The 25,142-nt window shown below is 38.2% G+C and overlaps 1 protein-coding gene and 1 pseudogene across 9 annotated transcripts in view; one reads left to right on the top strand and one right to left on the bottom strand.

The window, feature by feature from the left end:
- The window catches only part of SESTD1 (SEC14 and spectrin domain containing 1), a 158,384-nt gene that overhangs the window by 38,559 nt on the left and 94,683 nt on the right, over positions 1 to 25,142 (top strand). For 7 of the 9 annotated variants that reach the window (XR_015255363.1, XR_015255362.1, XR_015255360.1 and 4 more), the window contains exons 2-3: positions 9,322 to 9,401; positions 16,543 to 16,651. Coding sequence is in view for 5 of the 9 variants with exons in the window: in XM_086719055.1 (XP_086575181.1) it covers positions 9,347 to 9,401; positions 16,543 to 16,651 (164 nt within the window). In the remaining 4 variants the exon portion in view is untranslated. Of the gene's footprint in view, positions 1 to 9,321; positions 9,402 to 15,885; positions 15,954 to 16,542; positions 16,664 to 25,142 lie in introns of those variants that run through there. The other 2 variants (XM_086719058.1, XM_086719059.1) reach the window with 2 other exon arrangements.
- Positions 23,349 to 24,355, bottom strand: LOC112870692 (etoposide-induced protein 2.4 homolog pseudogene; annotated as a pseudogene).

The following is a 25,142-nucleotide window of genomic DNA, read 5'->3' as shown; positions in this document are numbered from 1 at the left end:
TGGAGGTGGGCCTTGGGAGGTGATTAGTGTGCTCTTATAAAAGAGACCCTATTAGAACTCCCTTGCCCTTTCCACCATGCGAGGACACATGTAGAAGACGGTCCTTTTGTAGAACAGGGAGTGGGCCTTCATCAGGCACTGAATCCACCTGCATATTAATCTTAGACTTCTCAGCCTCCAGAAATATGAGAAATAAATTTCTGTTATTTATAAGGCACCCAACTCTATGGTATTTTGTTAAATAGCAGCCTGAGCAGAACCATGAGAAATAAAGTTATTGTTTATAAGTCACTCAGTCTATGGTATTTTTGTTATAGCAGCCAAACAGACTAAGTTTCCTTATCAACAAAATGAAAAAGTTGGAGTAGATCCTCTCTGTGGTTCTAAGTCTGTGATTTATAAATCTGTTAATTTCTGTATTATCTTGGGAAATTCTCTGTGCCTCACTTTTCTTATCAGAAAAAATGGGGATACTGACAAAATGGTATTTTGTTGTGAGGATGAAATAAAATTCTTGAACATAAAAAAATGCCAGGGTGTATTAAGTTATTTGGTTGTAATGGGGTTGTGGCCATTTTAGTGTGTTGGACCAAGAAAGCCTTAGGAGGGGATGATTTGACTATGGCCTTTGGAAAATCATTGATAGTAAATCAGTAATTAGTGGAGGAGGGAAGTTTTACCTGCTAATAATAGGTGCTATTTATTGAATGCCTACCATCCTGGAGTATATTAAACACTAACAGTAATGTTAGTTCATCTAATCCTCAGTCCTGTGAGCTCAGTGATTATGCCCCTGAAGAGAAATTAAAGGAATTGCCTAAGCCACCTAGTTAGTAAGTGGCTGCCTTGGAGTCCCACCTGGTCTCCAAGGCCATGGTCTTTATTTACTGCTGCACTAAACTGCTTTTCAGAGGGAACAGCTCTTTGGAACAGAATCCTATGGCAGGGAAATTCTTCAGTGGGGGAGGTCTTTGCTTGGGAAAGGTATCTGGTATTACTAATAGTCCTTATGAGGTATAAAAGAGGTGATTATTCTATAAATAGTTTTTATGTGCCTTAGATTACTTTTTCCATTGATAGTGAAGTGACATTTCAGTTATTGAACAAGTTAAAGGATTTGTAGTATGTTCAGTATTGTTTTTGTAGTTTCACCTCAGAAACGTTAAAAGTATCACATTTTTTTTTATATACATTGTTTTTTAAATGAGACTTTTAGCATGATGGAAAATAACTCTTCACATGTTCCACTGGCTTCTTTCTGCCTGGTAATATTATAATTCCATTTTTGAGTAGTTTTCCATTTTACAATTTTTTACCTTTTTTCCAGTGTGGTGTTTGGTATGTGCCTTCTACTGACATTATATAAACAAAAAAATGTGATAGTGCCAAAATCTCAATTTGTGTTAGATTTCCCTTGTATGGAAGTTGGTATCCAGCATATAAATAATTGGTTACTAAAAATTAATGTGTATGCCAATTCTTTGGAATTAGGAATCTGATGATACATAATGAACCTCTTTTCAAATCTGTTAAACTCTTTATATCTGGGATATTGGATTTTGTCTGAGATCAGCTCAATGAAAGGCATGTATGTCTTTGCCAAAGATAGAGTAAGAACACTTTTGTCTATGATAAAGGCTGGGAGAGAGGAGTTTGGTGAGTACTCAGAGAAATTCTGAGGTGAAGAGGAGGGCAGGAGACGCCAATGGCAGGTGAAGAGGGGTTGGGATCTAGAAATGAGACCATGAGTTTGTGAAGTTATTAGGGTTGCGCATGCATCTTCCTCTGATGATGGAGGGAGACCTACCCAGCCAGGTGACCTCAGTAGACTTATTCATTGCGTTGGAGATGGAAGTGGCCCAGGCTTCTTGGAGCTAGTGTAAGACTGAGCCATGCAGGTAGAGAGCTCATCTGAGAGCTTTGGAAGCCTATGAAGAGGCTCTAGCCAGGAGGTACTCTATAGCTGGGGATGCCAGAAATTACTTTCCTGGAATTCTATTTTTTTGTAATTCTCTAAAGCAATATTCCTTTTTCCTTTGCCTCCCCAGTTTTGGTGAAGCAGCCAAACTCCTGAGAATTAATATAAGGAGAAGAAGAGCCAGAGATTTGAAAAATTAATAGTGTTAAAGAATTTTTAAAGCTGGACCTTCAAAATGGAAGTTTGGAGCTGCTAAAGGTTTGGTAGAATAGCTAGAATTGTAGAGAAATATTTAAGGAGCTAGTAAGTTCCTTACGTTTCTGACCTTGTAGACATCAGTGTCTGTGGCTCCTTCAAAAAATAGGCAGGGCTAGAACGGTGGTGTAGGAATAGCTATTTTTATTGTTTTTGAAAAGAGTTGTTAAGTGGTGGGCTATCACTACCATTAGCAGTAGGTTTTTGAATTTTTGAAGTTAAGTTACAGTATAGGACTTTTAATGTTCAAGCTGAACTTAATATAGAATTTTTTTCAGGGTGCCTGGGTGACTCAGTCGGTTGAGCGGCCGGCTTCGGCTCAGGTCATGATCTCACGGTTCGTGAGTTCGAGCCCCGCGTTGGGTTCTGTGCTGACAGCTCAGAGCCTGGAGCCTGCTTCCGATTCTGTGTCTCCCTTTCTCTGACCCTCCCCCGTTCATGCTCTGTCTCTCTCTGTCTCAAAAATAAATAAACATTAAAAAAAAAATTAAAAAGAATTTTTTTCTTTCAGATAGATTATTGATATTTTCATAGCAAACTTCAGATATTTCTCTTTCTAACCTTTCTTCCTTTCTCCCTCCCTTATTCCTTGGATAAACTAGGTCCTGATGTATCTGTAAAAGTGGTGTTATATGGCCATACTTTAGCTTTCAATTTTATTTAGAGGAATTGCAGTTTTGTCTAAATGTGTATTTTGGTCAAAACTAACCATTATTTTATCATTTTTATTTAAACTCTATCCAAAAAGATTGTTGTTCTTCCATTTAGAACTGTCAATATTGTTGTAAAACCAGTTAATAATCATACACTGGCATTTGCCATAATGAAAAATTACATACATTTTCAGCTTGTGATCTGCTTTTAATGTATCATTGTAAAGTTGAGTAATGTTTATTTCTGCATTTTATATATATACATATATATATATATATATATATATATACACACACACACACATACACACACACACACACACACACATATGTTGAACCCAGTTAGATAGTGAGGATCTATGTGTGTGCTTGCTTGTTTCCATCTCCACAATTGCTTTTATTTCGTAACAACAGAGGTATTCTGATCTGAGTTTAAGGACAGCTGTAGTATTTCTTCTGGAACTGCAGGCTAAGGAGCTTGCATTCTGCTTTTGTTCATTGCCATTATGTGTCTACATGATGTAGACTTATTAGAGATGATTTAGTTAGCCTTAGGCTATCCTAATGGGTTTTCACTGGTTGTTAAAGCTCCTCGAAGAATCTAACTAAATTTTCCAAATAAACTGGTTGATTTATACTTATTGAGAGAGGAGTTCCAGTGCACCCACTCATGTCATCAATTACAATCTCTTATGAAGTGTAATTTGCCCAGTCTTGATTAAAAGGCTTGCAATTCTCTTTTCCTGATACGCAGCACATCCTCTGCTGCCCTCTACTGGCTGCCCTTTGGTAGCACCATTGATGTGCATCTAACCACCATCACAGACCTGCCTTTCTCCAGCATCCCAATAATTTATATACCTGCTGGATCTGTGTGAGACTGTCCCAGTAGAAAGAAATTGGGAGAAGCTGCTTTGAAGGAAGAGCATGTACATGTGATCCTATGTTTGCAACACCACAAGGTGTTGACATCCAGGTACTTGTGATAATGATAGGATTCCTAGGGTGCTTTACTTTAGTGTTTGTTTCATTATTTATACATTCATTTATTAGATACTTGTTGGATGCCAGGTCTGTCTAGCATCTGGCATTGTCTTGATCTGTTAGGTGCTTAGTACCGTTTTGTTACGTGAGGAATGAATGAATGAATGAATGAATGAATACAAAGATAAATCTCTCAGACTTGGTCTCTGCTCTGTGGGGGGCAAGATGGCAATTTATTTGGCTGCCCCAATTTTCCTCTTTTAATGCTCCAAGATTTTGAGAGAGATACTCAAAGTAGAAGATGTTTACAGATATCAGTTGAAACTTCATTTCCTTTACATATCTAGTTCTCAGAATTCATAGTCTCTAACCATAAAGGGCTCTCTCTGTTTTAGATAGAATTTATTTTGCTTCTAGGAATGATGATAATTTACTTCCTTGTTTTTTTACTTTTGATTAAAGGTAACTTGCCGTCATGGTTGAATATTTTCTTCATATTCACTTGTCTCTAAGGCACCTTATTTGCTATAAACTCTGACTTTCTGCTTCTTTCATATTTAATAAATTGTAACAAAATAGGTCATTTTTTTTAATGTTTATTTATTTTTGAGAGAGAGCATGTGAGGGGCAGAGAGGGAGATAGAGGATCCGAAGCAGGCTCTGTGCTCAGAGCACAGAGCCCAACATGGGCTCGAACCCACGAACTGCGAGATCACAACCTGAGCTGAAGTTGACGCTTAACTGAGCCACCCAGGCGCCCCCAAAATAGGTCATTTTAAATGACCGTATGCGATATATGACATTTTCATTAAGCATGTTTTGAATTGTTTAATTCTTCCATTTCTTAACTTCATTTAGCAAGTTTTTAAGAACGTTTTTTTCCCTTGCTTTATTAATTAATTAAGGTCAGGTTAATATTCATCATTGGTTTCATTCCTTGTTTGAGAATATAATCCACTCAGATATATTTTGGTTGAATAAGCATCTTATGAAAAATACTGATCTATAACTATACCATTAGAGAACAGCCATGACTTTGTGTCATTTTACATTTTATTGTGGTGATGGTAGTGGATGGTTGTATTTTGAAGATTTTCCTTTATTTTTTTTGTGTTTTGTTCATTGTTTTAACTATCTGTGAGATATATAAGATAACCAGAGATAGGCAGATTTGTTTTTGTTATTTATGTCTGTGCTAATGACTAGCAAAATCTAAAATAACTTTTGAGGGGCTTCTGGGTGGCTCAGTTAGTTAAGCGTCCAATTTTGGCTCAGGACCTGATCTCATGGTTCATGGGTTCAAGCCTGACAGCTCAGAGCATGGAGCCTGTTTCAGAATCTGTATCCCTCTCTGCCCCTCCCCAGCTCTCTCTCCCTCTCTCTCAAAAATAAATAAATATTAAAAACATTTTTAAAATAACTTTTGAAAAACTATTTTTAATTGGAGCTAGTAGTACAGTAATCATTTTTCATTACTCTTCTCTTGTGACAGCAGTGAAAGATTGATGGAAAGGAGACTCTAGAAAGGTAAACATCACAGCTTTCATTTCTTGACTGCTTCACATTTTTTTTTTTTAATTTTTTTTTTTTTCAACGTTTATTTTATTTTTGGGACAGAGAGAGACAGAGCATGCACGGGGGAGGGGCAGAGAGAGAGGGAGACACAGAATCGGAAACAGGCTCCAGGCTCCGAGCCATCAGCCCAGAGCCTGACGCGGGGCTCGAACTCACGGACCGTGAGATCGTGACCTGGCTGAAGTCGGACGCTTAACCGACTGCGCCACCCAGGCGCCCCATTGACTGCTTCACATTTTATCCACCAGGTCATTTGAATTGACCTACATACCCCAAAACTGTATTTCTCTTTACTTTAAGCTACTTCATCAGTTTCAACATGTTCTTAAAAAAAAACAAAAACAATTTAGTGTTTCATCATGCTGGGGTGGTTCAGTAAAGTAATGGAAAGTTTGAATAAAGCATTCATCTCAGGAGACAGTGACAAAAAATAAGATTGCTTCTGGATATCATAGTGTGTGAAAGTACATCTAGACTGGGAACTGAGACCATCTTCCTTTTTCACTTTATATGGAGAATACAATGGTGAAAAATTTGGTACTTATCAGTGTAAAAATCAATAACTTGGCTTGTAAACCTTGGATAACACAGATGCTACTTTAAGGGTCAGCGGCAGCTGTCATTTCTTAGGCCTTGTGGGATCCTAGGAATTCCAGATGTTTTCTCATGGGTACTGGTTAATTGGGTTTTATTGTAGCAAGGCTGAAAACCTTAGTATTGATGGACATTTTCATTCAGAATAAATGGTAACAGATTTAAAAAAGCAGACACCATCTACAACTCTAAATTGGAGTTTTGCTTCCTGTATCAATCGAGTTTCTCCATTGACTAGATGAGAAGGCTGCTCTAGCTAACTTAAGTAGAAAGGGGATTTATTGGAAGGATATTATACAGCTCACAGAATTGATAAGGATGGTAATGTAGGCTCAAAATAGTAAGGAATCAAAGGCAGGTGGTTGTGCATCCATGCCAAAAGAAAAGTCTGATTAGGAAGCCAGTTCTGTTTCTATGACTGAGTTGTACTTGTATCGGTATTACCCCTTCAGGGCTGAAATTCCTTTGTGGGAGCATCCCATTGACGTCCTAGAGCAGCAGGTCTCTTATTTCCAGCTTGCACAAGTCTCTGAGATCAAAACTGTTTTTATAACAGTTCTTACATCACTTGCCATTTGCACTGATGATTGCAGAAGCAATGGTGGGCAAAAGTTGCCTTAGCATGAATCAAGATAGTAGCACGTATGTATATATGATACATACATATATATATCATATATACATACACATGTATACGTTCTACATATAAACTAAATGTATATTGTATATATATATATATACATGTATATTATACACATATATGTCAAAAATTTTTTAATTTGCTTTTGAGAAAGAGTGTGAGCGGGGGAGGCACAGAGAGAGAGGGAGACACAGAATCCAAAGCAGGCTCCAGGCCCTGAGCTGTTAGCACAGAGCCCAATGCAGGCCTCGAACTCACAGACCGCGAGATCGTGACCTGAGCCAAAGTTGGATGCTTAATCGACTGAGTCTCCCAGGCATCCCTATATATGAAAATTTGATCAAAGATTAAACTTCAGGTACCTGGCTGGCTCACTTGATGGAGCATGCAACTCTTGATTTCGGGGTTGTGAGTTTAAGCCCCATGTTAGGTGTAGAGATTACTTAAAAATAAAATCTTAAAAAATAAAGTTTAAGTTCTTCCCTGTCTATTCCCTTGACTTAATATTAGAATGTGGTTATCTATAGTGATAGCTCTCTTCCTGGAGCAGGCCCTTTATCGAAGTTATTTTAGGCAGCTGGGGGAAGGTCAGAGTTTTTTCCTGTGTCTTCTGTTTTAGCTCAACATAATTGTGCAAGGGGCATATCTTGGGGCAACTCATTCTGAACCCCGACATCATTGAGCTTTCAAATCTGGTCTCTCAAACAATGGTCACAAGAGAAGGGACCATAGATGTGAATCTGAGCTGTCTGGTTTTTGTAGGGCTGGGGAACTGATTGATCAGGTTAAGATACTGATCTGGAAACATAAAGTACTACCGGTTTCAGATTTGAAATGTATAGTGTGAGTTTTTCCATCATTTTTCCTACCAATTGTATTCAGCCGGGGCTGATGCTGAACAAAAATGAACGGGTTATAAACAAATATTCAGTAATATAACTTGTAAAGAATATATATAGTTTGACAGCATTTTTTCCTTGAAGAGAGGTACAAATAATGGTGATATTGTTTTAGTTGTATGCACAAAAGCTGTAAAATAATACACTTCTTTAATCTTGCTTAGTTATTATTTGACAAATTTTAAGGCTACATTTTTTCTTTTTTGTTAATATCTGAGGGTTTTTTTCTTAAAGACTACATTTTTTCCCCCACGGCAGGGCTGTGACTTGAGTTTTTAGCTCTAGCTGATAGCACAGTACCTGAAATGGGATAAGTTTATTGCAGTTATTTGCCAAATAAGTAATACACTTTCATGTGGAGTCAAAAAGTATGCTTTGTGGTGACTATAGTTTATAATACTGTATTGCATATTTGAAAATTTCCAGGAGACTAGGCCTTAAAAAGATTCTCCTCACAAAAAAAAAATTTTGCAACTGTATGGTGACAGATGTTAACTAGACTGTGTTGATCACTTTGCAATAAATATGAATATTGAATCATGTTGTACACCTAAACTACATTGCTATATGTCAGTTATCTCAATTTAAAAAGAAAGAGGAGGCTATTACAAACAAGAGTATGGCTTAACTAAATAAAATGCAAATTCATGGGGTATTGTAAGTAACTGCCACAATATTGTGATGGTGGGTTTGAGGAGGGGTGGGGCAGGAAGGATAAAATGTGATGGAGAATACTCTCTTAGATATGCAATTAAGTATAGGTGGATAATATAATTGAACCTTTAATCTTCTTGTTTTGTGTTAAAGGTCCTCACCTCAGAATCCTGTTTTAACAATATACTGGGTTGGCTAAGCCTCCAGGTGTCTGCCATGTTAAAGCTCCCTTTTAAGGGAAGCTGTCTTGTCCTTAGGCCTTGCTGTATGGATAGTCCCATTTTGTGTTTAGCCATAACCCCTGACTGTGACCAAGTGGACACTAGAAAATTAAACCAAGAACAGTAAACGTGGTAGGAACCAAACCAATTCCTCGGTAGGAAAAATCAACTGGGTTAAGCAGATTTTTTCCTGGAGATTTAAAAAAATTCAGAATGTGGAGAGATAGAGACAGGTAACAGTGGGGGCAAAAACTGAAACAGTGTATTAGGAAGTGTCTTGAGGTAAACATGACCATAAGGTGTGTTACAGTGTGATATGAAGAAGCAAAAATGTGAGAAATCAGACACAGACATTTAGTAGTGGAACTGAAGTCAGATATTTGGAAGTTGTATAATAAGAGCAATAGAGAAAAGATTGAGTAGTTCATTCCTCTATTCGACAGTAATTTATACAGTTACTGCTATGTGTTAGACATAGCAGCCCAAGAATACTGCTCTGAAAAACAGTTAAGATAGTGGGGTGCCTGGCTGGCTCAGTTGGTAGAGCATGTGCCTCTTGATCTGATGGTCCTGAGTTCTAGCCTCACGTTGGGTGTGGAACCTACTTAAACAAAAAAGAAAAAAACAGTTAAGCCAGTGATTCTCAAATGGCTGTGTTTTTACCTACCAGAGTATATTTGGCAATGTCTGGAGACATTTTGGTTGTTCGAGCTTAGAAGGGAGGATACTATTGGTATTCTAATGGGAAGAGGCCAGGGATGCTGCCAAATACAATGTACAGGACATTTCTTACAAAAAAGGAGGAATAATCTGACTCAAAATATCAGTAATGCTGAAATTGAGACACCCTGGGATAAGCCATCATAAGTATGTATTTCATAGAATAGTTATGATCTTGTAGTTGACCTTTAACTTTCTTTGTTTTCAGAAGTGAGGAAGTTTACTGGAGTAAAATGGAGGCCTCAGTAATATTACCTATTCTGAAGAAAAAGCTTGCCTTCCTTTCAGGTATGTTTTCTTCTTAAAATTGGAAGTGTTTGATGTATAAATTTGTTTAAACTTTTTTTCTTTGACAAGTTTGACAGAATTGCATTTTACTGTGAAGGTTTTGTTTCGGAGATATTTTGAGACCTCTTTTAATCAGAATGGGTAACTGTGCAAGCCACCTCTGTCACTGTTGGTACTTGGCAGGCCAGTATTTATTCTGTAATTGATTAAAATGACCTCTACAAGGTAGATGTCATGATATCTCACTTTTTATATAAAAATAAAATAATACTGGCCAAGAATAATTGACTAGCCAGCACTGAAGTAATTGTTTTTGAAATATAGAATTAGTTTGTATGATATCCTGTGTCCTAGCTTTTGTCTTCCATCTTCCATGAGATAGTTTCGGTGCACTTAGCGGAGTTAGGAAATACCAGCTGCATCGCTTTCACTTTGCACTGTTTGAACTTGGTTGTACAAGCTTGCATTTATCTCTAGTTATTAACCCAGAAGCGTGTATCAGCTAAGAATCAAAGAGAAACTGCAAGGTACCGTGTTAGTATGAGAGCAGTAGCATGGTACACTGAGTATAGTGATTTTCTGGAATTACGGATCATTGAGTAAATTTGCATGCGGTTGGGAATAGGCGCTGTGGCCTGCCTGTTAAGGGTTACTTGAGTTGTTTGTTTTTTTTTTTTAATTTTTTTTATCATCTTGCTTTTCTTTTTCACTTTAGATCCTATCAGAATTGTCTTGATCTTTAGGCTATAAATGTCCTAATGTCCTTTTTAAAAAGTGTATTTTATCCCTCTGTAAATTGGCATGTTTTTCTAGTGTATATTATAAAGGGTAAAATAAGTTCTTGAATTTCACTAGTATTGTTGTATTTCCTTTTTTTAAAAAACTTACCAGTTGACACTTATATTTTCACCATTCTTGTCTGATATTAATGGTATTACAGGAAACATTCTTATTCATTGTTTGTGTACTTTGTACAAGTTCAGCAGTATCAATTCCCGTAAGTGGAAGTATTAAGGAGAATTGGTATTTAAATTTGTGTTAAGTTTTGTCAGATTACACTCTAAGAATATTGTTTGAATTTCTGTTTCTTGTAACAGTGTATGAAAATGCCTATTTGCCTACACTGTTGCCAAAAATGGATATTATTATTCTTTCATAATTTTTATTAGTGGCATTTTTGCATTTTTATGACACTCTATGCAGCATTTGACTTGGTTGGACATATCTGCCTTGAAAGTCTTTTTCATCTTTGCTTCTCTCTTTTTGTTTACTCTAGTGATTATTTTATTGTCCCTTAGCGAAAACTTGAGGGTGTTAGGTTAAGTGTGGTCCTGAGTGTTAGACCTGTCCTCTGAAGACATTTCCATAGTGGGTCAGAGTGCTGTGGTTCAGATATGAACCTTTTTGCACATTTGGCTTAATGCAGTGATAAAGCTTAGCGATTTTTAAGGAGCAAATGAAAATTTCCCTTAGGCCATCCCTCTAGACTTCCTCTATTGATCATTAATTATTTCAACCAATAATTTTTTTTTCAATATATGAAATTTATTGTCAAATTGGTTTCCATACAACACCCAGTGCTCATCCCAAAAGGTGCCCTCCTCAATGCCCATCACCTACCCTCCCCTCCCTCCCACCCCCCATCAACCCTCAGTTCTCAGTTTTTAACAGTCTCTTATGCTTTGGCTCTCTCCCACTCTAACCTCTTTTTTTTTTTTTTTTTTTCCTTCCCCTCCCCCATGGGTTTCTGTTAAGTTTCTCAGGATCCACATAAGAGTGAACACATATGGTATCTGTCTTTCTCTGTATGGCTTATTTCACTTAGCATCACAGTCTCCAGTTCCATCCACGTTGCTACAAAAGGCCATATTTCATTCTTTCTCATTGCCACGTAGTATTCCATTGTGTATATAAACCACAATTTCTTTATCCATTCATCAGTTGATGGACATTTAGGCTCTTTCCACAATTTGGCTATTGTTGAGAGTGCTGCTATAAACATTGGGGTACAAGTGCCCCTATGCATCAGTACCCCTGTATCCCTTGGGTAAATTCCTAGCAGTGCTATTGCTGGGTCATAGGGTAGGTCTATTTTTAATTTTCTGAGGAACCTCCACACTGCTTTCCAGAGCGGCTGCACCAGTTTGCATTCCCACCAACAGTGCAAGAGGGTTCCCGTTTCTCCACATCCTCTCCAGCATCTATAGTCTCCTGATTTGTTCATTTTGGCCACTCTGACTGGCGTGAGGTGATAGCTGAGTGTGGTTTTGATTTGTATTTCCCTGATAAGGAGCGACGTTGAACATCTTTTCATGTGCCTTTTGGTCATCCGGATGTCTTCTTTAGAGAAGTGTCTATTCATGTTTTCTGCCCATTTCTTCACTGGGTTATTTGTTTTTCGGGTGTGGAGTTTGGTGAGCTCTTTATAGATTTTGGATACTAGCCCTTTGTCCGATATGTCATTTGCAAATATCTTTTCCCATTCCGTTGGTTGCCTTTTAGTTTTGTTGGTTGTTTCCTTTGCTGTGCAGAAGCTTTTTGTCTTCATAAGGTCCCAGTAATTCATTTTTGCTTTTAATTCCCTTGCCTTTGGGGATGTGTCGAGTAAGAGATTGCTACGGCTGAGGTCAGAGAGGTCTTTTCCTGCTTTCTCCTCTAAGTTTTTGATGGTTTCCTGTCTCACATTCAGGTCCTTTATCTATTTTGAATTTATTTTTGTGAATGGTGTGAGAAAGTGGTCTAGTTTCAACCTTCTGCATGTTGCTGGCCAGTTCTCCCAGCACCATTTGTTAAAGAGACTGTCTTTTTTTCATTGGATGTTCTTTCCTGCTTTGTCAAAGATGAGTTGGCCATACGTTTGTGGGTCTAGTTCTGGGGTTTCTATTCTATTCCATTGGTCTATGTGTCTGTTTTTGTGCCAATACCATGCTGTCTTGATGATGACAGCTTTGTAGTAGAGGCTAAAGTCTGGGATTGTGATGCCTCCTGCTTTGGTCTTCTTCTTCAAAATTACTTTGGCTATTCGGGGCCTTTTGTGGTTCCATATGAATTTTAGGATTGCCTGTTCTAGTTTCGAGAAGAATGCTGTGCAATTTTGATTGGGATTGCATTGAATGTGTAGATAGCTTTGGGTAGTATTGACATTTTGACAGTATTTATTCTTCCAATCCATGAGCAGGGAATGTCTTTCCATTTCTTTATATCTTCTTCGACTACCTTCGTAAGCTTTCTATAGTTTTTAGCATACAGATCTTTTACATCTTTGGTTAGATTTATTCCCAGGTATTTTATGCTTCTCGGTGCAATTGTGAATGGGATCAGTTTCTTTATTTGTCTTTCTGTTACTTCATTGTTAGTGTATAAGAATGCAACTGATTTCTGTACATTGATTTTGTATCCTGCAACTTTGCTGAATTCATGTATCAGTTCTAGCAGACTTTTGGTGGAGTCTATCGGATTTTCCATGTATAATATCATGTCATCTGCAAAAAGCGAAAGCTTGACTTCATCTTTGCCAATTTTGATGCCTTTGATTTCCTTTTGTTGTCTGATTGCTGATGCTAGAACTTCCAGCACTATGTTAAACAACGGCGGTGAGAGTGGGCATCCCTGTCGTGTTCCTGATCTCAGGGAAAAAGCTCTCAGTTTTTCCCTATTGAGGATGATGTAAGCTGTGGGCTTTTCATAAATGGCTTTTATGATGTGTAAGTGTGTTCCCTCTATCCCGACTTTCTCAAGGGTTTTTATTAAGAAAGGGTGCTGGATTTTGTCAAAGGCCTTTTCTCCATCGATTGACAAGATCATATGGTTCTTCTCTTTTTTTTTTTTTATTAATGTGATGTATCACGTTGATTGATTTGCGGATGTTGAACCAGCCCTGCATCCCAGGAATGAATCCCACTTGATCATGGTGAATAATTCTTTTTATATGCCGTTGAATTCGATTTGCTAGTATCTTATTGAGAATTTTTGCATCCATATTCATCAGGGATATTTGCCTGTAGTTCTCTTTTATTACTGGATCTCTGTCTGGTTTAGGAATCCAAGTAATACTGGCTTCATAGAATGAGTCTGGAAGTTTTCCTTCCCTTTCTATTTCTTGGAATAGCTTGAGAAGGATAGGTATTATCTCTGCTTTAAACGTCTGGTAGAACTCCCTTGGGAAGCCATCTGGTCCTGGACTCTTATTTGTTGGGAGATTTTTGATAACCGATTCAATTTCTTCGCTAGTTATGGGTCTGTTCAAGCTTTCTATTTCCTCCTGATTGAGTTTTGGAAGAGTGTGGGTGTTTTGGAATTTGTCCATTTCTTCCAGGTTGTCCAATTTGTTGGCATATAATTTTTCATAGTATTCCCTGATAATTGTTTGTATCTCTGAGGGATTGGTTGTAATAATTCCATTTTCATTCATGATTTTATCTATTTGGGTCATCTCCCTTTTCTTTTTGAGAAGCCTGGCTAGAGGTTTGTCAATTTTGTTTATTTTTTCAAAAAACCAACTCTTGGTTTCGTTGATCTGCTCTACCGTTTTTTAGATTCTATATTGTTTATTTCTGCTCTGATCTTTATTATTTCTCTTCTTCTGCTGGGTTTAGGCTGCCTTTGCTGTTCTGCTCCTAGTTCCTTTAGGTGTGCTGTTAGATTTTGTATTTGGGATTTTTCTTGTTTCTTGATATAGGCCTGGATTGCGATGTATTTTCCTCTCAGGACTGCCTTCGCTGCATCCCAAAGCGTCTGGATTGTTGTATTTTCATTTTCGTTTGTTTCCATATATTTTTAAATTTCTTCTCTAATTGCCTGGTTGACCCACTCATTCTTTAGTAGGGTGTTCTTTAACCTCCATGCTTTTGGAGGTTTTCCAGACTTTTTCCTGTGGTTGATTTCAAGCTTCATAGCATTGTGTTCTGAAAGTATGCATGGTATAATTTCAATTCTTGTAAACTTATGAAGGGCTGTTTTGTGACCCAGTATATGATCTATCTTGGAGAATGTTCCATGTGCACTCGAGAAGAAAGTATATTCTGTTGCTTTGGGATGCAGAGTTCTAAATATATCTGTCAAGTCCATCTGATCCAATGTATCATTCAGGGCCCTTGTTTCTTTATTGACCATGTGTCTAGATGATCTATCCGTTTCTGTAAGTGGAGTGTTAAAGTCCCCTGCAATTACCACATTCTTCTCAATAAGGTTGCTTATGTTTGTGAGTAATTGTTTTATATATTTGGGGGCTCCGGTATTCGGCGCATAGACATTTATAATTGTTAGCTCTTCCTGGTGGATAGACCCTGTAATTATTATATAATGCCCTTCTTCATCTCTTGTTACAGCCTTTAATTTAAAGTCTAGTTTGTCTGATATAAGTATGGCTACTCCAGCTTTCTTTTGGCTTCCAGTAGCATGATAAATAGTTCTCCATCCCCTCACTCTCAATCTAAAGGTGTCCTCAGATCTAAAATGAGTCTCTTGTAGACAGCAAATAGATGGGTCTTGTTTTTTTATCCATTCTGATACCCTATGTCTTTTGGTTGGCGCATTTAATCCATTTACATTCAGTGTTATTATAGAAAGATATGGGTTTAGAGTCATTGTGATGTCTCTATGTTTTATGCTTGTAGTGATGTCTCTGGTACTTTGTCTCACAGGATCCCCCTTAGGATATCTTGTAGGGCTGGTTTAGTTCAACCAATAGTTTTCAAATGTTTTTAATAATAGAGAAAAACTTTTTAAACCAAAATCATTTGGGGGAGACATTTTGATACTCATGGGTATGGGTTTTTAAAAAGTAAAACCTGAACAAAACCATGAGTAGTTGAAGTCACTATTATCTATTAAGTTGAACCATTTGAAATTACATTTATTCAGGTTAAACAAACTGGTTGAGTATTGTTAATTTATATGGGTAACCTAATAAAAGAAGATCATTTATGTAGGTACGTCATGAATTGCCCTCATGGCACTCACGGGAGTTGTTTTTTTCACTTCACAGCTTTCAGTTTTTATTGATAGATTTCTAGCGATCATATGACGTTTTTACCTTTAGTATTTGCTGGTTTTTAAGCTTCTGAAATTGTCATAAATGTCAGTGGGGTCAGAGAACGGACTTCAGTGTGGAAGTCACATGGGGAACTTTTAAAGAAGCCATGTGTATTATTTAGATTTTTAAAAAACCTTTTTAGTGTTTTATTTATTTTTGTGAGAGAGCAAGTGAGTGAGCATGAGCAGGGGAGGTGCAGAGAGAGAGGGAAAAAACAAAATCCGAAGCAGGCTCCATGCTCTGAGCCGTCAGCACAGAGCACAACGTGGGGCTCAAAACCATGAACCGTGAGATCATGACCTGAGCCAAAGTTGGTCACTTCACCGACTGAGCCACCCAGGAGCCCCAGTATTAGCTAGATTTTAATGTTGATGGAAAATTGAAGAGGACTTGCATGTACACGAAATGGGAGTGTGTTCCGCTGCCTGGCTTTCATGCTTCTATATCCAGGTCCCATGTGCTCTTCTCAGCTGGCGGGACTTTTCTCCTTGTGAACGCAGAATGCCTGTCTGACCTCTGTGAGTTAACTCAGACCATTCTTGGTCACAGATTACTCTAATGCTCTTTTAGCTTAGCTAATAAATTCTACCCATTCTTCTTAAGTCTTTTGTATAAAGTTTTGCACCTTTATCACAGCTGTTATCATTTTCTCCATTTTCTGAGTCATTTTTTGTAATACTTTATGTATTTTATACACAGCCTACCCAATGAATTTGTATTTTATACTCTTATTTCTTATGACATAAAACTTTTCTTCCTAGGTTGATTGGAAATTTATTTTCCTCATAATGCTTATAGTGCTAGACATGCAATAGGTGCTCGATGAATTGATTACATCAAGAAGCAGACTGGAAGAAAATTGAACAAAATGATAATTGCTATGTTTAACTGAAGACTTAATGGGTGAATTTTTTTTTCTTTTTTCTCAAATTTGTATAATTTTGCTATACTACTATAAACATTTACAGTATATAAGATAAACAACTATTAGATGGTATTTTTACTTCTACCATAAACACTCTTTGTTTTAGTAACATTGGGTTCAAACATTTATTTAGTGCTTTAATATCTATTACATGTTATATTTGTATCTTTTTCTTTTAATAGGAGGAAAGGACCGACGAAGTGGCCTCATTCTGACAATTCCATTATGCTTGGAACAGACAAATATGGATGAGCTGAGTGTTACCTTAGACTACCTACTCAGCATTCCAAGGTGACTCTAAAGGTGTCTTTTCTTAAATTTTGATATGTTGTCATTCATTTACTAATGATTCCTGTTACTAAGGTACACATTGCTATCTTACCCGCTTTTATTAGTGACATTGTAATTAAAAACACTAGAATTAATCATTTCTGATACAACACCATATAAAACAATTATTGTATGCTCTTAATACACTGAATAATGTGATACAGATTTCCAAAATGTACGTACTGTCAGCTTTTAAGGAATACACAGATTGAGCATCTGTATACCATACAACTTGAGAAAACAGAATTTGGTAGAAAGTATTTTTTATTTAAACATCTATTTTACTCCATAGACATAGATCTAAATCTATGTATATATAATCTATCTATATATCTACAGATATAAATTGGTAGGTTTTAATATACTGAGGAAGGCTATTAGCAGTTTAAAAACATTTTTATTTTTAAAAATGCCAAAAATGTTTGTTTTACTTTGAAGGTCCTTGGATTTTTAATTCCTATATTTCTTGGATGAAGACAAAACAAACTTTCCTTTTTGCTTCAGCTGACCCGTCACTTCAACAATAAAAACAAGCTCCCTCCCCAACTTCCTCTCCCATATGTGATATTTGAGGGTTGAAGTCTGATTGCATGTTAGACTCACCTGGAGATTTTTTTTTTCAAAATTCTAATGCCTGGGAGATTCTAATGCTCTCCAGAGATTCCGATCAAATTGTACTTGTGAGGTCTGCTCATCAGACGTTTTTAAAAAACCCTTTAAACTTCCCAGATAATTCTAATGTGCAGTCCGATTTGTAAATCATTGCTATAAATAATGAGAATGAGAGCAGATTTTTTTTTGTTTGTTTGTTAAATAGAGAGGTGGCAGAGGGAACAAAACCATCTTTATCTAATGCTTTTTAAGGTCCAGATAGTGAATTTTAAATATTTTAGAGCAAACAGTTCTTTGTATTCTGGTTCTGTATTTTGCAACCTATTATGTAATAGGTTATTTCATTTTAAACCGTCTTCTAGAGTTCATGGTTAAAACTATATTTTAGAACAACTGACTTTATTTACACCTCCTTCCAATAATGGTCTATAATTTAATGATTCTCTTGCTGATTATTTTTTCCGTTTTGGGGAAATAGAGGTCTTCAAGTGAAAATTTTCAATTTTTTTTACTTTCTGGAAAGGAAAATTCTCAAACTTCACAGCGTGTTAGTATTGGATAACCTTCCTAGTCCTCTGAGCTGTGATAGCTATTTGTGTTATTCACCATTAGACAACATATTACTTCTAGGTAAATAACACTAGCTAGACATACTGCTAACAAATTTGGAAAAAGTATCCATGCTTCATAGATATGTGGTCAGGGAACTTAGAGACCATCTGAACCAATTGCCTTGTTATATAGGTGAGGAAATTGAAACTCAGGTTATAGGTACTTGCCCAGGATCACACAGCTAGTTAGTAATAGAGCTGACACTAGAATCTACCTTTGCTGACACCGATCCAGAGCTCTTCATATTTCACATGAATAAAGTACAGTGTAGTTGTATTTTATGTGAGGTGAGGTTCTGAAGTTGGATTGTAACGCACAAATTACTGATAGTCAAAATTATCCTTGAATAATGCCCAAGGAAGGATTAGAATTAGAGACATACAAACTATTTTTCCATGAACATGCAGATTTTCCTCCAGTGACACTTGAGGAACATGTCACTGAGGCTGAGTTCCAGAAGACACATTTGGCTAGTGATTAAGTTTATGATAAGAAAATGCTTGCTTATGTATGCTAGAATCATGCTCAGCCCAGTAAAATGCCCCTATTGTAAGAGGCACTGGGTAGGTGAGGCCGGCTAAGGCACCAGCAGTTTGACTCACATCCTCTGTCTATTCACTCTGGATGTGCAAGCAGCAAGTACAATGGAGGACAAAAGTAGCCTACACTTTTAAAATTTCTCTCTCTCTCTTTTTCTTATGTAAATATATACATAATAGTCTTCTGTAAATTATGAATCAGTTTCTGCATATCCACAAATACCTGCTGGCTAATAGACAAGTTATGAATTGAAGCAAGATGAAAGAACTTATTCTAGCAAGGCAAAATAAATACTTGGATACTTTATTTTTGAAAATTGTTTTGCTAAGTTTTGGCCTCTCAAGTATTTGTGAAAACGGAATTGTTAACTTTCTGTGTTCTTGGAACAGCCTTCTATAATTTGGGTGCTTAAAAACAGAGTTGGCAGCTCTGTATCAGTACTTGACATTTCCTTAGAGAACTAGAGTGTTTTTGAGCTCTTCATTGCAAATCTGGAGATCAGTTTATTGGGTGCAGTCTTGAAAACTGACTTCTCTCCTTCAGAATGTCTGCCATTCAAAACTGCTTTTATTTTATTTATTTTTTTTTTTTTTTTTTTTTTTAATTTTTTTTTTCAACGTTTTTATTTATTTTTGGGACAGAGAGAGACAGACCATGAACGGGGGAGGGGCAGAGAGAGAGGGAGACACAGAATTGGAAACAGGCTCCAGGCTCCGAGCCATCAGCCCAGAGCCTGATGCGGGGCTCGAACTCACGGACCGTGAGATCGTGACCTGGCTGAAGCCGGACGCTTAACCGACTGCGCCACCCAGGCGCCCCTATTTTATTTATTTTTTAAAATGTTTTTAAAAAATTTATTTTGAGAGAGCAAGAGATTGTGTGTGCACGAGTGGGGGAAGTGCAGGAGAGAGGGGGCGGAGAGAGAGAGAGAGAGAGAGAGAGAGAGAGAGAGAGAGAGAGAGAAACCAAAGCAGGCTCCACGCTGTCAGCATGGAGCCTGATGTGGAGTTTGAACTCATGAACCATGAGATCATGATCTGAGCCAAAGGCAGATGCTTAACTGATTGAGTCACCCAGGTGCCCCTCAAAACTGCTTTTATTTATTTATTTATTTATTTATTAAAAAAAATTTTTTTTTACGTTTATTTATTTTTGACAGAGACAGAGTGTGAGCATGAGCTGGAGAGGGGCAGAGAGAGAGGGAGACACAGAATCCGAAACAGGCTCCAGGCTCCGAGCTGTCAGCACAGAGCCCGACACAGGGCTTGAACTCATGAACTGCGAGATCATGACCTGGGCTGAAGTCGGACGCTTAACTGACTGAGCCACCCAGGCGCCCCAAAACTGCTTTTAAATTATAATCCCCCCAACATTTTATTATGAAATATTTCAAATGTACAAGAAAGTTTAAAGAATTGTAAATACCATTATGCCCATCACTTAGAAGTCTCCAACCAAAATTGAACTTGATCACGTCTGTTCATTTACCCATCCCTCTTTCCATCCCAGAACCTTTTCTTTTTTTAATTTTTTTTTTTTTTTTTGTTTAAATTTTTTTTTCAACGTTTTTATTTATTTTTTTGGGACAGAGAGAGACAGAGCATGAACGGGGGAGGGGCAGAGAGAGAGGGAGACACAGAATCGGAAACAGGCTCCAGGCTCCGAGCCATCAGCCCAGATCCTGACGCGGGGCTCGAACTCACGGACCGCGAGATCGTGACCTGGCTGAAGTCGGACGCCCAACCGACTGCGCCACCCAGGCGCCCCACTTTTTTTAATTTTTTAATGTCTGTTTATTTTTGAGAGAGACAGAGTGTGAGTGGGGGAGGGAGAGACAGATAGGGAGACATAGAATTGGAGGCAGGCTCCAGGCTCTGAGCCGTCAGCAAAGAGCCCGATGCGGGGCTCAGACTCACAGACCGTGAGATCATGACCTGAGTTGGAGTTGGCCACTTAACCTACTGAGCCACCCAGGCGCCCCCATCCCAGAACTATTTTTAAGTTTACCCTATCAGATTGTGCTCAGCATGTATCTAGAAAGTTGTCCTTTTTAGTAGTATGTCTTAATTTTTTTGTGTGACCTGCTTTGTCTCCCAGTTTTCTGCTGTTAAAGTTTGGCCCCTCCTAAGCTGTGACTGTCTGAGGACAGCTCCAGCAGTGTGCTTGTGTGGCCTCATCCTCACAGGACATGCCCCAAAGTGGTCTCCTTTTGCAATGAACACATTAACATTTTGAATATATTAATAGATTTTAAAAACTTATATAAAAATGAAAAGAAACTATTCAGTTTTTTATTTATACTTCGTGCTTATGTTTAATGACTAGAGACACCATATGATATATACCTATTTTATATATTTATTTAATTTTGCTTTTTTTTTTCATTTATTCCATTTAGTATTCCATATACCTGCCTGTTATTAACCAGAAATCTGAATCCTTATCTTGAGAATTCGTTTATTTTTATTTTTATTTATTTTTTAAAAATTTACATCCAAGTTGGCATATAGTGCAATAATGATTTCAGGAGTAGAATCCAGTGATTCATCCCCTTTATATAACATCCAGTGCTTATCCCAGCAAGTGTCCTTCTTAATGCCTCTTGCCTATTTAGCCCATCTCCCCACCCAAAACCCCTCCAGCAAGCTGCACTTTGTTCTCTGTATTTAAGAGTTTCTTATGTCTTGTCCCCCTCCTTGTTTTTATATTATTTTGCTTCCCTTCCCTTACGTTCATCTGTTTTGTATCTTAAATTCCTCATATGAGTGAAGTTCTATATTTGTCTTTCTCTAATTTCACTTAGCATAATACTCTCTAGTTCCATCCACATAGTTGTAAATGGCAAGATTTCATTCTTTTTGGATATGTTCCTGTTTTAAACAGGTAACCCAGCACAACTGAGAATGGAAGCATTTCCTGATTCTTTTTCACATGGGTTTCCCCTAAGCCTGTTTTTGTTTCAGATCCTCAATTAGAGGGTGTAAATGAAATACTAAGTTTATGTCCAAGTAACTCGTGTCAGTTCTACGTGGAGTTCAAGCCTAACCATTACTGCCCCATTTTCTGTAAAAGGTCAATCATAGGTTTTAGTACAGAATAATAGTGATAGGTTTGGGCCAGCCTGAGTGTTAAATTTTAGGAGAGGTAAATCAAGTTTATCTTTTGTTTTCTTAGCTATTGCTGTATATTTTAGACATAAACAGCATGATCAGAAACTTATGTGAGTCTATAATTAAGAGATTCCTTTATGGAATTAAAGACAAGAAATAGAAATTAATCTACAAATGTTTTCATTAAAGAAGTAAATACTGAGACTAGCACTAACCAAAAATCTCACAAATAGTTTGTCAATCTCATATTGTTTTATTACATAATTCAAAATTTAAGATCAGAAGCATATTCACATTCAGTACAGAGAATGAAATTTGTTTCAATACTATTACGTGAAATGTGATTATAAGATAATGAGACTACCTGCATTTTTTTTTTAATGTTTATTTTGGGGGGGGGAGGGGCAGAGAGAGGGAGACACAGAATTTGAAGCAGGCTCTAGGCTCCGAGCTGTCAGCACAGAGCTCGACTCAGGCAGGGCTCGAACTCACAAACTGTGAGATTGTGACCTGAGCTGAAGTGGGACGCTTAACCGACTGAGCCACCCAGGCACCCCTAGACTACATGCTTTTTAAAATCACATGACAAATGGCAAAACACATTTCTTAACCTTGTTTTCTCATTATTAATTTTCTAAGGAGACCCTTTAGAAAGTTTTTCCTATTCACTTCTGCTGGTGTTACAGTAGTTTATAGTCAAATTACAGTCTGTTTTTAGATTGTGAGGTCTTTGGGGAACCTGGCTGGCTCAGTTGGTAGAGCATCCAAGTTTTTTTTTTCGGGGGGCGGGTGGGACCAGCTCACGTTTAATTGTGACATTTTAAAATTGGACAATTGTTTTGACATCTGCTCCCTCCTCCATATTTAGTCTCTTTAAAATGACAGGAAAACACCAACCAATCATAGGCTTAATGGGTTTCATAAGTTTATACCTTCAGTTCCTATTTGTAGCATCCAGTATTCCTTTGAAATGCCAGACAGACCTGGCAGTGGCCAGCAGTACACTTCAGACCTCCAGAGTTTAAAAAAAAAAAAAAAAAAAGTGTAGGTTCTCTGAGTATTCGGTGTTGTAGTGGCACTTGTCCAAAACTGGTACATCCCTACCACTGGGGAACTTTAAATGTACCACTGGATAAAAAAAGCTTTTTTCCCTTCAAGGGCAAGAAAAAATCACTCCTCAAAGCCCACCAGATCTGACTGTGAGGTCTTTTTCCTGTCCTATCTCTTCAGGCTTGTTTTTTTCAGTGGAGCAAGAGAGACCAAGATCTGACATGAGTTACAAGAAATAAGACCGAGATGGCTATAAAGCAAGTGACCAGGAGCAAATGAGATGCTTCTTTACTTCTCACATTCAATATATGTGCTTCACAGAAAAACGACCAAAAGTAACAGTCCCACAAAATACAACAGCTAGAATTACAAAATCCATTCATCCGAGGGTGGTGGGAGGCAGGAAGGGTAGTTGGGAGGGTAAATGGCATAGGGAGAAAGAAAGTATTCAAATCAGTCCAGGCACAGGGGCTGGCAAGTGCTAGAGAAGAGATGCAGAAAAACCTGTGGTCCATTCAGACTCACTGGTGTAAAAATCCATATACTGGTGTCAGGAAGATTCTGCCTTATACACACTAGAGACAGAAATCCCAGTTCCTCAGAGAGAAGGGAACATGCAGAGGGTCCTTGGCAGAACGGGACCTGCCTTCCCTGGTGGAGGAGTTGATAAGGAAAAGAGCTCCTACAGCCTCCTTCCAGTCCCACCCATCTCCCTCCTCTGGATGGCAGGTGACTCAGTGGCCTGCAGGGGTCTTCAGTTTGGCAGGAGACAGATGTAGTGAAGGGAATTTCTCAGCAGAGGTTGAGCTACTCAGGGAAGACTACAGGTAGTCTGTCTTATGGAAAAGTCCGTTCCTTAAGAAAACCACCGAGAGAAGAAGCACAACTTGAGAAGGTATGCTTTGCCAGGGTTCTTTGCTTCATTGGTGCTGATTATGAACAGAGGAAAGAGAATGGGGAAGAGGCTGATAATACATGAGGATGGCACTGTTGTGAGGAAAGCCAGTGGCAAACCAAATCCAAAGTAGTATAGCCAGTTCCTTTCTGTGTTTGACAGCCAGTGGTGCATTTCAATTCCTTACTGAACCAACGATACTCATAGCAGTATAGAGAGTAGAGGAGGGACATATGCAGAAGACTAACCTGCATATGGTCTAGAACACTAGACCTACAAGGTAGATGGGAAAGAGACTCACAAACATCCCCTGGATCAGGAAAGGAGCCTGCAGCAAAAGGTTGAAGAGCATGTCAGCAATAATTTTGCTGACACTAGGGAATAGGTGAGGCTCCCTCCCTGATAATTGATCATGCTAGATCAGCTGTGTCGTTAAACCAAATGGCACTGACGACATTGCTAAGCACAAACACGGACGTAAGGAAGAATTCTAGCCACAGCCAAACATCTCCATGTAGTGATGGATCACCAGTAACTTGGGCTGTTACTGAATGTAGCACAGGAATAAACACTTGATAAACAAGAGGAGACTTAACCAGAATACTCCACCATTCCAAGTGCAGCACTGGAAAATTCTGATGATACACGGCTCACTCACTTGCTTCCTTTCAATACTTTGGGCTCTCCTCTGCGTCACGACACTGCTTGCCCTTCTTCAATACAGCTCCTCTCTCTTTGTTGAGTCCAAGCATCTAGCTTTGAGATGGTTCAGATTCCCCAGAATGAGCCTTTGATTCTCGTGGCAAGGTCCTGGAGAAAGGTTTTGACACTGTCAGCCATTTCTTCACCACCCGAACTACACAGAGAGAGAAACGTCTCAAAATCTTTGATCATGATGGATTTGGCCGCTCTGCTGCCTGGCTCCTTGCCCACCATGGGCTGCTCAGCCCCTCCTGGCTTCTCTGGGCCCGCCACCAGCTCCCTCCCCGGCGCTTCCGGGGCTGGGGCTGCTGCGCCAGCACTGGGCATGCCCAGGGCTGCACTGGGCCACCGGGAAGTCAGGCTGGTGCCGAACTGAGCCACGCCATGCTGCCCTGGGTGGAAGGGCAGAGCATGCTACTCTTGATCTCAGAGTCGTGAGTTTGAGCCCCATGCTGGGTGTGGAGCTTACTTCAAAAAGACAAAAAAAAAAAAAAAGATTGTGAGGTCCTTGAATGCAGAACCCTGTTTTATTTATCTCCATATCCACAATGCCAGTAAAGTGATTTGAAGACTTCATGTGTTCGTTATATGCATATTGAAGGAACAAACCACACTTAGCAACAGTCATAGAAATGACCTAAAAAACATCATGAAGGGAAATAGAACAGCTGTGTATAGTTCTATAATTTTTAAAAATGGTGAAATCATTATTTGAATCCCATAATTAGTTTTATAACTGCTAGTATTTTTTTTTAATTCTTAATGGTAATTGACATACAATGTTATATTGGTTTCAGGTTTATAACATCATGATTTGAAAAGTCTGTACTCCGTGCTCACTATGATAAAGTTGGTCACCAAACATTGTTATTACAATACTATTCCTTATGCTGCAGTTTTCATTTCTGTGACTTATTTTATAACTGGAAGT

Source organism: Puma concolor, chromosome C1 (assembly GCF_028749965.1).
Source record: "Puma concolor isolate L17-30 chromosome C1, mPumCon1.1.hap2, whole genome shotgun sequence".
In the NCBI taxonomy this organism is placed as follows: domain Eukaryota; kingdom Metazoa; phylum Chordata; class Mammalia; order Carnivora; family Felidae; genus Puma; species Puma concolor.
Note: the sequence above shows the minus strand (reverse complement) of the source record. Positions and strands in the feature narration are given on the sequence as shown.